At 34.5% G+C, this 15653-nt stretch overlaps 1 protein-coding gene across 3 annotated transcripts in view; it reads left to right on the forward strand.

Moving 5' to 3' along the window:
• The window catches only part of LOC150100846 (histone-lysine N-methyltransferase EHMT1-like), a 416509-nt gene that overhangs the window by 253496 nt on the left and 147360 nt on the right, over positions 1-15653 (forward strand). For all 3 annotated transcript variants that reach the window (XM_090401402.1, XM_090401404.1, XM_090401403.1), the window contains one exon: positions 9565-9680. In XM_090401402.1, coding sequence (XP_090257528.1) covers positions 9565-9680 — 116 coding nt within the window. The remainder of the gene's footprint in view (positions 1-9564; positions 9681-15653) is intronic.

Raw genomic sequence — 15653 nt, forward strand, 5'->3', positions numbered from 1 at the left:
TATTGCATCCATCTGTTATGCATGTTGTTGGCATTCATGCAGCAATTACAAAGGACTGTCTCTCAGAAATACTATGTTTCAGACCTATGTTTATGAAAACTTTTTCATTAGTTTTTAAGATGTAGAATACAGTTTATGACAAGGATTTGAATAATCTTTTTCATACTTTCAAAGCTTTGGAAGTATAAAAATCATTATCAACATTTTTAATTCCAGTAGATTCTTAGATGATTGTGGTTGGGATTAACCAGGATGCATATTAGCCAAGTTTTTTAAAAAAAAATATTTTTATATTCATTTGTTTGAAAAAACTGAAATTGATAATGTAATAAGTATGTAGATAATTATAGACAAACATTAAAAATTATGTATTTCATAATAACATTCTTGTCTAGGATACCATTTCCTTCTCAGAACTGATTTAGGTAATAAATGAATTTTATCATGTGGTGTGAGACCATCACTTCCATTCCATATTTAGAGCAAGGTTTATAGATTATTTAACCATTATCCTACCAACAGTACTAATAGTAATGTATTACAGTATAGATTTACAACCTTTTTTTAGGTGCGATTGATATATCAAGAAAATTAAAAAAAGAGCTAGATCTGGAGCTGTTTTTGGAATACTAAATTATGTGTACAACATACAACAATGTGCTTCAAATTATGTTTTACATAATTTGAAACATTTTTGAAACAAAAAAAAAAAAAAATAAAATAAATAAAAATCCTCAGATATTGAACTTAAAGCTGTTCACAAAAAAAAAAATACCCACATGATCAATGCACAACTCATTTTCACTTTCTTAATTGTTCACATGCAATACGCTTTAAAATTGTTGAGAATGGAATATTTGATTTCCCTTTTTTGTGAGAATTATCGAGATGTGGCGAATTTATGTCATTCAAAGAGCTCTGATAAATGGTATTACATAACCTGAAAAAAAGAAAGCAAAACTTGCCAAAATCATAAAAAAAAATCAATAGTAGTGCAACTTTATTGAAATCTATAAATTAAAGATATCAAGAAATTATATACAGTTACACCCCGAGTTATGTAACACACGACTTACGTAATAAATCTGCTAGCATGTATGAACACGTTTGCGGCTTTGCGCAGGTGCATCTTTGACAGCCTTATTGCAGCACAGTATAGATGCCTCACGCTGTTAGCTCAGTCACATGTTATCACTGCTAGTATCATTGTTTTTTTTGTTTTTTTTACCCTTAAAATGGAATGCAAACGCAAAACTGAAATGCGCTGATAATAAATCTAAAAAACAAAGGTCTGCAATTACTTTAGAAGAAAAGTTGAAAATAATTCGTATGTATGAAGGCAGGAAAATTCTATCAACAATAGCTTGGGAAATAAATCGACCCATTTCGACAGTGAATACAATAGTGAAGGATAAAGTTTGCATTGTTGAAAGCACGAAAGGTGTGGTAGCATTGAAGGGCATAATTATTACCCAAGAAGAGGCTGGGTCTGATTGTAAAAAATAATGTAAGACAGTGGTATGAATAACGATTGAAAATTTTATTGTATGTATGTAATTTACAAAATCGACTTACGTAAAATTCAAGTTACGTAAAGGCTTATGTAACTTGGGATGTAACTATACATGGTTCAGTTCTTTATCTAAGTTTGTAAGCAAACAAAGTTTGCACTTGAAATATAATCAGGACTGGGGCAACTTGTATATAGAAGCTAATGACTTCACATCACTTTCCTTAGCATCCCATAATGCAAAGCACATATCCTTACGGGTATGTATAATGCTGTGCATTATGGGAATTAAAGATACTAAGGTTGAAGTAATGCTTTGGCATTACTTCAACCTTAGTATCACCTCTGGGTCTGGCTCCCACAGACAAGACCTCAATAAAGGTCTAAACCGGTCTGGGTAGTGACCCTTCCCATAATGCATAGCATTATACATATCCATAAGGATATGTGCTTTGCATTATGGGATACTAAGGCAAGTGATGTGAAGCCATTAGCTTCTCTATACGAGTTGCCCCAGTCCTGCAAACTTTGTTTGCTTATACTTGGATAAAGGATTATTATCATTATTTGACACCTCCAGGTAGTCCGATTCATCGAGTGAGGGCACCTGCTCTACAATTTAGTGTCTACCATTCAATCACCAACTGACCGCAACTATACCAACACCATCTACCTCCGACCACCACTAGTATTTCCACAGATAATCATAAACATCCATGCCCACGACAGGATTCGAACCCGCAGCGGATTTGACGGGATTCGAACCTGCAGTGGACAGTGTATCCACTCTCCAGCCTTTTGGCTGGAGAGTGGATACACTGTCCACTCACTGGCCAACCAGCTGGCAACTAACCAAGTATATAATTTCTTGGTATCTTTAATTTAGTGAAATCTCTGTTGAATACAAAAAAACATCAAGAATATTACTATTCTTGTTTTATGTATTGTATGTACTTGTTGATAAATGCTTCATAGAAGCTGGAACAAGTATTGACTGCATTAATTTACAAAAATTTGGATGATAGTTATTTTAAAACCACCTTTAACTTAACATCTGAAAACTTCTTTATATTCACTTAAAGTGCACCATTATATGATTTTAATTCTATTTTCCCTTATGATTTTAAATTGCTTCCACAACTACATGCTTATCGAGTCTTTGTGCACTGTAAAAAGTTTTTTCCCAGCTCTGAAGATGCTTGTTTGAAATCCAGAGAAATGTCAGCAGCTTAATAAATAATTCTGTTTAATTCCTATGGGGTTCTGTTTATATCTTTAATATGTTCACACCAGGCAATGTCTGTACGTATGTTAATTGTCAGCAGAAACTAGCTTTCACGTATGTATGATGCTTTGAAGTCAGGAAGTTACATTTTCACAAAGCTTATACAGTATGTTAGCTGCAACTTTATCAGTAGAAATTTATTTGTAAAATTAGCATTTGTGAAATGTCTTGATATCAAATATCTCAAGTGTAATTTGAACTGATCTCGAGGGATAAATATTCTCATATACTTTTTTTTTTGCTTTACATAAATTGGGTGCTTTCTGTAACCAGTGACTGCATTATAAACAGCTGTTACATGTATTTTCTGGAACTGAAAATTTTAAAGCAAATGTTAGGACAAATGTGTTTAGTTAGCTACTATGTTTAGTGCTACAGTAAATCTGTTTTGGTTGCATGCATGCACCATAGAGTGTGTGGAAGTAGAGTGGTTTTCATTATGAAGTGTCGTTCCAGTTGGCTCTAATTACGATAATTATTGCCAAATATAGTACAGCGACTGTAAAATGTCTCTGTGCTGCATTTAGTGATACCATAAAACTACTTGTTTTTTCTTGCTTTTGCAGTGTAGCATCTGTTGAGGGATGTTTTTCATGGTATAGGAAGATTTTTATTCCAGTTTTCGGAAACAGCAGACGTAGTAAAAGTTGATCTATTCTTGGATGCAAATGAATACTTTATGTATTATAAGAAGGAATATGTTTGGTTTATTTGGCCATATTAATAAATGAAACCAACTAGTTTCACCACATATACTTATGACTTCTTCTGGGTTAGGATTAGGGTGAAAACAAAAAATTACAATAAAAGGCTAACATTAATAGGAACTGTTACAGTAACTTAAAAACAGGAATCTGGAAGCTGGTAAAGGTCAGCTGTTGTTCAGTGATATGTGCACGATAGTTGGCTGAAAATTTAAATTTTGATGTGCAGTAAGATCTAATGAAGGTGAGGATCTTCTCCTCACCTTCTGAGAGGATGATAATGATTTATAGTTTTAATGGCATAAGTACAGCAAAGGTCATATTGCACCATATCAAAGGTTATAGCAGTACACAAGGTAAGACAATCACAAACATCCATGCCTGCAGCAGGATTCGAACCTGTGACCTGTTGGTTGGAGAGCAGGTATGGCAACTAAGCTGACTAATGGGAGGGAAAAGTTTAGTAAAGCAGGTGTTTGATGGCAAGAAAAAGACCCAGAGAAAGATCAAGGGATTTGAAGATCTGGGTGGATTGATTCAGTCACTAGTACCCTAGACCACTGTTTCCTCAAGTGTGATAAGGGTCTTTAGTGGGTATTAGGCACTTCTTTAAAATTTTTATTTTGGTTATTTAATATATTTTTGTTGTCGTATTGTCATAGATAAGTATGGATCTATTCTATAATTAATTTTTCACTAATTAAAAAATCTAAAGGAATTTTTAAACAAAAAGGGTCTCTTGGCATATTGCCTGACCTATGTGGGTCGTGTCTGGTTGATAGCACGACTACATGGTTCAGATTGTTTGCATTAAAGGTTTAAATTCAAATAGTTCAAACTACACATTTGGAACTCTCCTCTAAATTTGATTCATCTTATTAAACTCTCTTGATTGTTGAAAATTTTATTTCATAATTTTTGTTTATTTTCCTATTTGTATAACAAAAATGTATTTAATGATTAAAAAAAATTGTTTCACATGTTTGTTATTTATGATAATGCAAATATAAAAAAATGCCTTTAATGGCTTTATAATTATTTGTGTGTATTTGAAAGCCTGTGAAACATTTCCCTAGAAGGCCAAAATATATGATATGACAATATTGGACTCATAATAGACTAATCTGAAAAAAAATTGTAGTAGTAGTAATCTAACTTAATTGTGGAATACTGCCATAGTATCTTGTATATCTCATGAGGATACATGTAATGAAATTAATGATATATATATATATTATTATTAATTAATTTTTTTTGTAATTCTCATCTATGGAAGGTTGTAAACCTGTAGTGTTGCCAGGTTTTTATTTTATACATAGATTTTATTTATGTCATCTTATCCAGAAACCTTGCTCTAGAACCTAAACATGGAACTACTTCAGCTAATAAGCTAAAGTTAGAGGCCTGAAGTTGCTCAATCTTTTGAGCAACTTCAGGCCTCCAATAAATTGAAGTAGTTTTACACTAGGCGATGAAATTCATCTTCAAGTAAAGAAAATCACAGACATCCATATTCACACGGGCAGATTCATACCTTTACATAAAATTAATTCTTTATTAGTAGAATTTTTTACAGTGTATCACATGCCTAATCATTATCATCATCATTCAGCAACAGCACCATGACAGTTTTAGTAAGATTACAGATTGTCACTAAATTCCTAGCATAAACAAAAAAACTAGAAAAGGTCAGCAAACTGAGAAAGTATTATTTCTCATAAGGAGGGAGATGGCCTGAACATAGGCTATCAAACCTGGGATGATATTTTTTCAGAGATTTCTTTATAAAGCCTTTCCATAAGGAATTTACTTTGATGCAAAATTTTGTTTATTTCCACAGGATCCTTTGAATGAAAACCAAACTTCTACAGCCATGTTGTTCGGGTTCATGATGCTTGATGTACATTCTTCATGAAGAGGTAAATCTTTGGGACTGTTGAAAATTAGATATCCAAAAGCAAGGCATCTGGTAGATGCCTGGAAAGCTTAATGGATGAAACTTATCTTTAGGTGAAGAAACAAAAGTAAAGATTTTCTGGACAGGACAAAATGATATATGAATGTTAAGCAGCTCAATAATTTTAGAAATGCATTTGGATACACCATTGACATAAGGAAGTGGAATGCACATAATTTCTTCTTCTTCTTGACTGGAAGAATCAGTAATATGTAACTGCAGAATGCTTTGTGAGAAAGGTCTTATGGAAGTCATTAGTTAGAAAAGTTGATTTAATGTATTGTAACTCCTGATGTAAGTTATTTGTACATGATTGTACATGGATGTAAATGTCCTGTGTATGCATTTTTTCTTTTGAAATACAGAGAAGTGAAGACTTCCATCCTTCTTCATGAAGAATTAACATATTGTGAGAAATAAAGATTTAATTGATTTTTTTCTTTTTCTGTTTGCTAATGTGAACTGTATTCTAGGATGAACTGCATTAATTGTGGGCACAAAATTTTCTAATCAGAATCATTTCAAACCATAAAGAAATTGACGTAACTCTACTATAACTTTGGGTAAAATATTGTTTAGGAGACATTGTTCATATCGCTCCATGAAATAGTTCTCAAGAACGGGTGAGAGGATGAGTTGTTTTCTTACTAAATCTTTTGTGGTGCTTGGTTGAATTTTTTTCCATTAAGTTATATGTTCCATTTTTGTAATACAATGCCTGTGATGTAGAGGCAAAAATTCTACTAACAGAAAATTAATTTGTTATAAGTCCTTCATTCTTGTTCATTGTAATTATTACTACTCATGCGCCTATCTTGAAAAGTGATCTGAACCCGCAGCATTTTGGAGAGTGATTATGTTAATCACTCGACCAATCAGGCTAGCCATACTAAACTGTTAGTTTATACTTGACTACACTTAACCACTAGCAATATATGCAAGTATTTGTATATTTTTAATGCCATTTCATATTTAAAATATTTCTGGAATTAACTATTATTAGATCAGCATAGCTTAGCATAATTAAAATGTCTGAATGTTTCAACTTTGATGCATGCATGCATAGCACACTGTTTTCAATCACTGTAGGGCAGAAAAGGTTTCTCTAAAAATGCATTTTCTGAGGAAATGCAAAATAATGTAATATATATAATGTTTTATATAAATGTAAATTGTTGTAGTAGATTAGTAGAATGGCTGACTTTATTCAAGGTCAGAATCTAATTCAGAAACTCTGCTTTAGAGACCAGACATAGAATCTTTTGTTGCTTCAGACCTCAATAAGCAAGTTGGTGGAATCGTACTGTGCAGCAAAATTTCATCTTCTATCCATGTCCACAGTAGGATTTGTGTTCTCAGTCTGTTGGGTATATGCTACTAACCAACCAGACTGGCAGTGTGGTTGGCTGAGCGGAATAGTGGTTATAGTATACCGAGAACTACTGCAACAGCATGAATTCTCAGGGCATAGGATAAATCCACATTATTGAAAGCACTGACAGTGCTGAAAAGTATGAGTGTATTCAATAAAATCACTTCTTCCATTTCTTAGAAACCATTTCCCTGATGTAATTTTATTTATCGATAAGATAATGTACATTCACATAGTGCTGGTGTTGTAAAGTCATGGCCTGGACATGATCATGTGAATCATGGTCTGCAGATTTGTTTGATCTAATCTGAATAGAAAACTTTTGATATGTGCTTGAAGTCATGTTAGTTGAAAGAAAACCCAGAGTCAATAATAGTTGGTGAATTAGGTATTCACCTAGATAAGATTTCAGTCGACTATTTATAATATATGTCAAACACTGCAAAGTTGTTACTTTTAAAGGACATTCTACAAGATATTAAAAAAATAAATGGTGTTTGTAGGGGATTATGCTAAGTTTGCAGCCACTGCAAGGAAGGTGCATATTTCTCCACCCGAAGGTATCAATGTCACATAATGTCACTATGCAATTATATCCTCTTGTTCTATGAGGGCTGATGCATGTTACTGTTTTATGTACATGAAGCTGAGATCTTCCATCCGATAAAGCATTGTTCTTGATATTTGTGGCAGATCGGGATGACTGTTGACTTCATTAATCAGCTTGTTCAGGGTAGGCTGCTCATTCCTGAAGAAAAATGCATGAATCTTTCAGCAAATGACACGCTGAATGAAGTCATCAAATCTTGGAATTGAGTGCTTCACACTGGATTGGCTGAGTTCAAGTCCTTGTTGTGCCTGCTTTTTGGGTGTTGTCTTCAGCATGTGTGACCTCTTTTTTTATTGGCTTTCACACTGACAATAGTTCTCTCCAAAACATTGGTAAGCTCACGGCTTTGTGTATATGTTTATCAAAATTTGCTTTGACTGACTCATCAATCCATAATAAAGCTTAACAGTATAACTAACACCAAAAGACAAAAATACATCTATTAAACTCGCTGATATTTCACTGGTTTTCTACCCAGCATCATCAGAGCACAATGAAATTGTGACAGGGGCACACAACACTAAACCAAGTAATTGTAGAAGCAGTTTAAATAGTAACTGATACCGAATGTTCTTATATGGCATCCTCTGTGGGTTAGATCAGTGTTTCTCGACATTTCTAAGCCAAAGGACCAGTAAAATGCCTAAAACAATTCTATGGACCACTAAGTTATGTAATTTTTTTAAAAACCTATGTGGTAATTATTATTATTATTATGCAACACCTCCAGGAAGTCCAAAGACTCATCGAGGGAGGACACCTACTCTACATCTCTCTATCTCCACCAACTACAACTAACCGCACCTACACCAATGCCATCTACTGCCCGCCACCACCACCACCTCTAGTATTTCCACAGACAATCACAAACATCCATGACCATGCTTGGATTCGAGCCTGCAGCCTTTTGGCTGGCGAGAAGATACTCTAACTGCTCGGCCAACCAGGGCAGTGCGATTACCAACATTTGGGAAAAACTGTGCCATTTATAACATAATAAATCTAAAAGCATGTTATCAATACATATGGAAATATAATTAATTAAATTGGAAGTAAACGATTAAAAGTGTATCATCATTGAACAGAGTTTTAATTTTTATTAAACAAATAAAATGATATAATTATGTTACTACTTATTTTTAATGAGATGATTGAACTTATCGGCCCTTGCAGAGTTGCTCGATATCTGGCTCAATATTGGTCAACTTCAGTCAAAGATCAGCTCACATACTAAGACAATTTCTGTATTTTGTTTTTATTTGAAGGAGCGATGAAAATCGTTTCTCACAAAGATAAGTTGTAGAAAACTGCATGGTGATTTTCAATGCTTCTTCAGATAATTTGGGAAATTTACTTCTCACTGAAGGCGAGATCCAGAATCGAGCCAAACCAAGATCATGGAATTGCATTTTAAGCCCACTCTTACTTGAAAGCTCAATTAACCGTTCTTTATTCGATAACAAAAGGTCGTTCTCGTGACTGTAAGCCTGAAATGGATCGCGAACCCACAGAAATTTCTTATATAAGTTATTCGGAAAATATGTTTCAAAATTCTGTTTCAGAGTTTTGAGGTGGTTGCAAACCCTTTCTAGAAACAGAATCAACTAAAATATTTTCTACTAAAAAGGATTCCAATGTTGGAAAAGGTGCAAATTGTCTGTATTTTACATAACTAATCCATAACACCAGTTTTTTTTCGAATGCCTTTATTTTGTTGTTGGCATCAAGAACAGTTAAAGAATTTTCCGAAAGGGAGAGATTTAGTTCATTTAATTTCGAAAAAATGTCTGAAAGATAGAATAGTGTTGATAACTATGCTTCATCAACAAGGATTGATGCAAAATCAAAATTACGTTCATATACAAACAATAAAACTTTGTGCCTTAATTGAAATAACATTGTTAGTACTTTGCCCCTGGAAAGCCAGCGAATTTCATAATGAAGCAAAAGTTGTATACATACTCTGCCCATTTCATCGCAGAGTACTGAAAATAACAGTGTTTATCATTAATATCTTGGTACTCAAAAGTAGTATAAGTTAAAATTGTATGTCATATCAAATTAATTAACTTTATTCTGTTTCTTAGTCAAAAATTAATTAACATTTCCATGTGTTTGTTTTTTAGGAAGAAAATATTGCCCTTCATTGGTCTGCATTCTCAGGTAGTGTTGACATTTCTCAATTATTTCTTGACAAGGGTTGTGATCTTACAGCAGTAAATGAACATGGCGATACACCTTTGTAAGTCTACAATATGTATTTTCTATTTAAAAACACTACAAATCATTTTGTGTGATGCTTTGTGTATGTTGATATACTGCAATAAGAAAGGGATTTACGGTACATAAATTCATTAATGCAGAAATTCAATCATTTGGCCAAGTGCAGTTAATTTGCATTCTAGTAGTGTGATTACCACAAGTGAATCAGAAAACAACCTACGAGGCTGTTTTTTGATATTCTCTAGTAGTAACTAACTAGGGAGATATGTGTGGAATGGTCCCATAAAGTGTTTATATATAATTTTAAAAAATGATCAGGAGTATCAAACTATATGTGTGTGTGTGTGTATTTTAAATGACTTTAAACCGAGATAAAATATTAAATTTTAATGATAATGACACAACTAGTTTCAGCCTTTTACAGCCTTCTTCAGGTATCCACTGAAGGTAGAACACAGTAATACAAAATTGAAGTTACAAAAAACGGAGAATTACAGGCAAAAAATGCAATACATAATTGACACAAAAACGTATTTTTCAAGTCGTTCTAACTAACGTGCTATTGTTTGTTGTATGCGTGCTTGCAGGTTCTGGTGAGTGCCAGTATTGAACAACTGCAGTATGGCTATCAGGGATGTTATAACTCAAATTGCTGTTCAAATGTTCAGGATTAAGGAGGATTTCTCTGGACTCCACGATTTTCCTTTCAAACACATCACTACAGCGAAAAATGTTTTTGGATTTATCCCAGCAAACTGAGTGACTCTGTAGATTGTCATGAGGGTTATTAGAGAAAAGAACATGACTGGATAGTGCAGATGCATGTGATCTTTTATAGGAGATGTCTCTCTTATGCTCCTCAGTATGCAGTTCAACAGATTTGTTAGTCTGTCCAAAATAATGGATATTCTGAAAAAACAATTAAGAAATTTCTTCTGGATCCCCCTAGGCAGCGTACTACGGAAACTACTGATTTTAAAGGTAGCATCTTAATACCTTACATTAGTTCAGTCTCCAATAAATTGGCTAAAGTCCTTAAAAAATACAACATCAGGACGTTTTTCACTATACACTCCCTAAAGTCCGTTCTTTTATAAGCCATCCGAAGCCTATTCATCATAACCTGAAATATCCAGGTGTTTACAAGGTTATGACGCGACTGTAATATTCCTTATTTTGGACAGACTAACAAATCTGTTGAACTGCGTATTGAGGAGCATAAGAGAGACATCTCCTATAAAAGATCACATGCATCTGCGCTATCCAGTCATGTTCTTTTCTCTAATAACTCTCATGACGATCAACAGAGTCACTCAGTTTGCTGGGATAAATCCGAAAACATTTTTCACTGTAGTGATGAATTTGTAAGGAAAATTGTGGAGTCCAGAGAAATCCTCCTTAATCCTGAACATTTGAACAGCAATTTGAGTTATAACATTCCTCATAGCCATACTGCAGTTGTTCAATACTGGCACTCACGAGAACCTGCAAGCACGCATACAACAAAAAATAGCACGTTAGTTAGAATGACTTGAAAAATACGTTTTTGTGTCAATTATGTATTGCATTTTTTGCCTGTAATTCTCCGTTTTTTGTAACTTCAATTTTTTATTACCATGTTCTACCTTTAGTGGATACCCGAAGAAGGCTGTTAAAGGCTGAAACTAGTTGTATCATTAAAATTTAATATTTTATCTCAGTTTAAAGTCATTTAAAATTTATTCTTTAAAATGTATCATTACAACTGAGTAATAGATCAAGAATACATACACATATATATAGTGTTTTTGTTATCTATACACATCTTACATGTTTATGTGTACATACACAAATGCAGTAATCTCTCAGTTATCCAGTTGTGTTGGGAAATTAATTTGCTGCTTAGTTACCTGAGGAGAGATTTACTGAAAATACAGTGGAATGGGGCCGTGACACCATGTAAGGAATGATCTACCAGATGGAGCTATTTCAGCTCCAGGGCTTTTCACTCTCTATAACCATGACAGCTTTACCACTGTCTCATTGAATGCAAGGAATGTTCTATCAGAAGAAACTGTGCTCATTCTATTGCTGATCAGTCTCTACTCATATAACAGCCTCACCATCATCTCATGAGAAATTTAAATATATAGGTGACATTGCATTTGCACTTATAACACCCCTTTTCAGGTTGCAGAGAATACATTAACAGAGGACTTAACAAACCTGATAACCACTTTAAACAGTGGAACTTACACCCAATCTGAATAAAAACTGAATTTGCTGCTTTTTGCATTGAATTCAGTTTAAGTAACACAGCTTTTTTTAGGAGCACAGCTAATCTAACTGTGCTCCTTAAGTCTGCTTTAGAGTAGCATGGTTAAATATTTGCATACAATAGAATCCAAAGTATCTAGAAGTGAACCTAGATATATCCTTGACCTTCATAAAATATTTAACAATTGCTGATGCATTAAAAACTCCCAGTAATATCATGCAGAAAGTAGTAGGCTCATCATGAGGTGCAGATGCTGATATACTGTGTGCGATGACTTTGGCATTAGTGTATCCACAACTGTATACTGCACTGTTCTTTAAGAGATACTTGTGCCATAAGGTTTCTTCAGCTCACACGATTCCTTGTGTTATTGTGTGAATTGAAGAAATATGGTGCTTAACCACCCTACTGACCATGATGTGTTTATTTACACATCATTTAAAACATGGATGTGAGGTGTCCTTTGAAATTAAAATATTTTATCCATGCTGTTGAAATGGCATGGATATTGAAGCATAAAATGGTTAATATATATTTAATGAATAGATAAGGGGTGCTTAAGGGTCAAAGCTGTATAACTGAGAGGAGACCTCCACATAGCCTTTAAAGGAATGCAGAGAACCGACCAGGGCTTCTGACCTAATGTCCAATCCTCACCTTCTCGTGGTGCACCCTGTTGGGTATCTACTTTGATACTGAACGAACGAGGATGGGCTGGCAATTTGAGATTTAGCCGACCAAATTGTATTCTTATTGGTTAAACCAAAATAAAAAATGATGGTACAACATGACAAAAAAAAAAAAAAAAAAAAAAAAAATGCCGGCTGGGCCGTCGCCCGGTTAAACAAGGCCCCTGTTGTTTTTGCCAGGGAACCAGGGCGAACAGCGAAAAGTCAGCTACTGGAACAAATCTGAAAACAAACCCCAACTCAACATCACCAGAGTTAAAGATCGGTACTATCAACGTAAGAAGCCTGAATGGCAAAGAAATGGAGCTAGCTGAGTAATTAGATAAGTACCAGATCGACATAATAGGGGTGACTGAAACAAAAAAGGCCAAAACTGGTGAGATCTTTCTGAGCAATAAATACAAAATGTTATATTCAGGCAATGACAATCAAGGAAAAGAAGGAGTAGCCATAGTATTCAACACAAAATATGAGGCTAATCTTCTTGAATGGCAGTCAGTCTCAAGTAGAGTAATGTGGGCAAATATGAGAATGGGGAACTGGACAATGAGACTTATTTGTGCCTATGGTCTCACAGAAGGTTCTACTAAGGTAGAGGTGGAGGAATTTTTTGACGCTTTAGAAAAAGCAACTGACACAATGAAAAAGGAAAAGTTGGTCCTTGTTGAGGATCTAAATTACAGAGTAGGAAATGATTGTGAGACATATAAAAATATTTTGGGAAAATTTGGAGAAAAGGGCAAAGCTAATAATAATGGCAAATATCTGTTGGATTTCTGCTCAGGACGTGGACTGGTTATTACTAACACCATGTTTCAACATAAAAATGTGCACAAATTCACATGGAGAGAAGAGGCTAGGAATAAGAAAAGTCTCATTGACTATGTTATTGTTGATAGTGATGTTTTCTCCCTAGTGCAGGACACCAGAGTGTACAGAGGATTTGAAATTGGAAGTGATCACTATTTAGTCTTGAGCAGGATAAAATTGAATTTCATGTTGAAAAGAATAACATGTAAGAAAGTTTTAAAGCGAATGAAAGTTGAGCAGCTCTCAGATGTGAACTGTAGACTAAAATACACAAAGATTATTGAAGAAAAAATGAAAGAGTTTGAGAACAGGAATCAAACCTTGGAGATTCAGTGGCAAACTCTGAAGAAAACATTGATTGATTCTGCCAGAGAGGCATGTGGTGAGGTTGTGTGCAAGGATAAAAAAATCAGAACTTGCTGGTGGACACAGGAAGTTAAAGAGGCAGTGAAGGAAAAAAAGAAAGCATATCAAAAGTTCCTAGCAAATAAGTCAGCTTTTACTCTTACAGAATACAGAGACAAATGTAAGAAAGCTAAACAGTGTGTAAAACTAGCTAAACAAAAGTCATGGGAGGACTTTAGCAAGAATATAGAAAATAAATATCAAGAAGGTGGCAAAATATTCTGGAGGTTGTTGAAGAAGCTTAGAAATGGAGGAAAGAGTGCTGTAAAAGGAGTTAGAGATGATAAAGGTGACATGAAAATGGGAGAAAAAGATATCCTTGAAGTATGGAGTAATTACTTTGAAAAACTGCTAAATGAAACAAGCAGTGATGACAGCACAGTGATAAAAAAACACTGACCAGGCATGCAGACAGGAATACATATCCATACTTGAAGTAGAAAAAGCCATCAAAGGCTTGAAATGTGGAAAGGCAGCAGGAGTAGATGATATTCGACCAGAAATGCTGAAGTATGGTGGTATAAAAGTCTTACAGTGGCTGTACTGCATAGTTCAGAAAGCCTGGACTGAGGGACGAATTCTCGATGATTGGAGTAGAGCTCTCATAGTACCCATATATAAAAAGGGAAATAAAACCGAATGTGAGAATTACAGAGGTATTTCCCTACTTAGTGTTCCTGGTAAGATCTATGCAAGTATACTTGAGAAACGGTTGAGAAGAATTGTGGAAGAAAAGCTTGGTGAAGAACAAGCTGGATTCAGGCCAAATAGAGGCTGTCAGGTTCAGATCTTCACTTTACGACAAATAGTCGAGAAATCATGGGAATATAACAAAGATCTGTATTTAAGTTTTGTCGATTTGGAAAAGGCATATGACAAGGTGCCAAGAGAGAAGCTATTCAATATGCTGCAGTTATATGGTGTCAATGGGACATTATATCAAGCAATACTTAGTCTTTATTTGAGTTGTAAGTCAGCAGTTAGAATTGAAGGAAGTACAGGAAGATGGTTTAATGTTAAATCTGGTGTGAGACAAGGATGTACATTATCCCCTCTGTTATTCATTATCTATATGGATCACATTATGAAAGAAAGTGGTATTAAACCCGATATCAAAATTGGAGATGTTAATGTCAGCTCTTTGCTTTATGCGGATGATGTTATACTTCTAAATACATCCGCTACAAGTCTGCAAGATTCTCTGACTAAATTGAATAGCTGTTGTAATAGATATGGTATGAAGGTCAGCAATAAAAAGACAAAGACAATGAAAATAGGCAGAATCATTGAAAATGTCATCTGTGTTGTGAATGGAGAACCTGTGGAACAAGTAGAACATTTCAGCTACTTAGGCACGATTTTTACTGAAGATGTTAAATTAAATATAGAAATAGACAACAGAATCAGCAAAGCTAGTATGGTGGGAAGTCAATTGAATAAATTCATATGGAATAAGAGAGAAATTAGTTGGAACACTAAATTAGCTGTATACAAGACAGTTTTCAAACCAGTTTTAACTTATGGATCTGAGAGCTGGGTCAGAAGTAAAACACTTGACCAAAGACTAGAGACCGCAGATATGAGAGTCCTGAGAAAGATTAGAGGCGTGAACAGATGGCATCAATGGCAATATCATATTAAACATGAGGATATTAGGAAAGAACTTGACATTGTCAGCATCCAGGAATGCATTAGCAGAGCTAATCTCAGGTGGTATGGTCACTTAAATAGAATGGGAGAGGAAAGATTAGCAAAACAAGTGTTCTCTGCCAGGTTGGCAGGAAAACGACCCAGAGGAAGACCAAGATATAGGTGGATTGATACGGTACAA

The sequence above is a fragment of the Typopeltis vanoorti genome, chromosome 12, assembly GCF_054136105.1.
Source record: "Typopeltis vanoorti isolate ZY-2024b chromosome 12, IOZ_Tvanoo_1.0, whole genome shotgun sequence".
Taxonomy (NCBI): domain Eukaryota; kingdom Metazoa; phylum Arthropoda; class Arachnida; order Uropygi; family Thelyphonidae; genus Typopeltis; species Typopeltis vanoorti.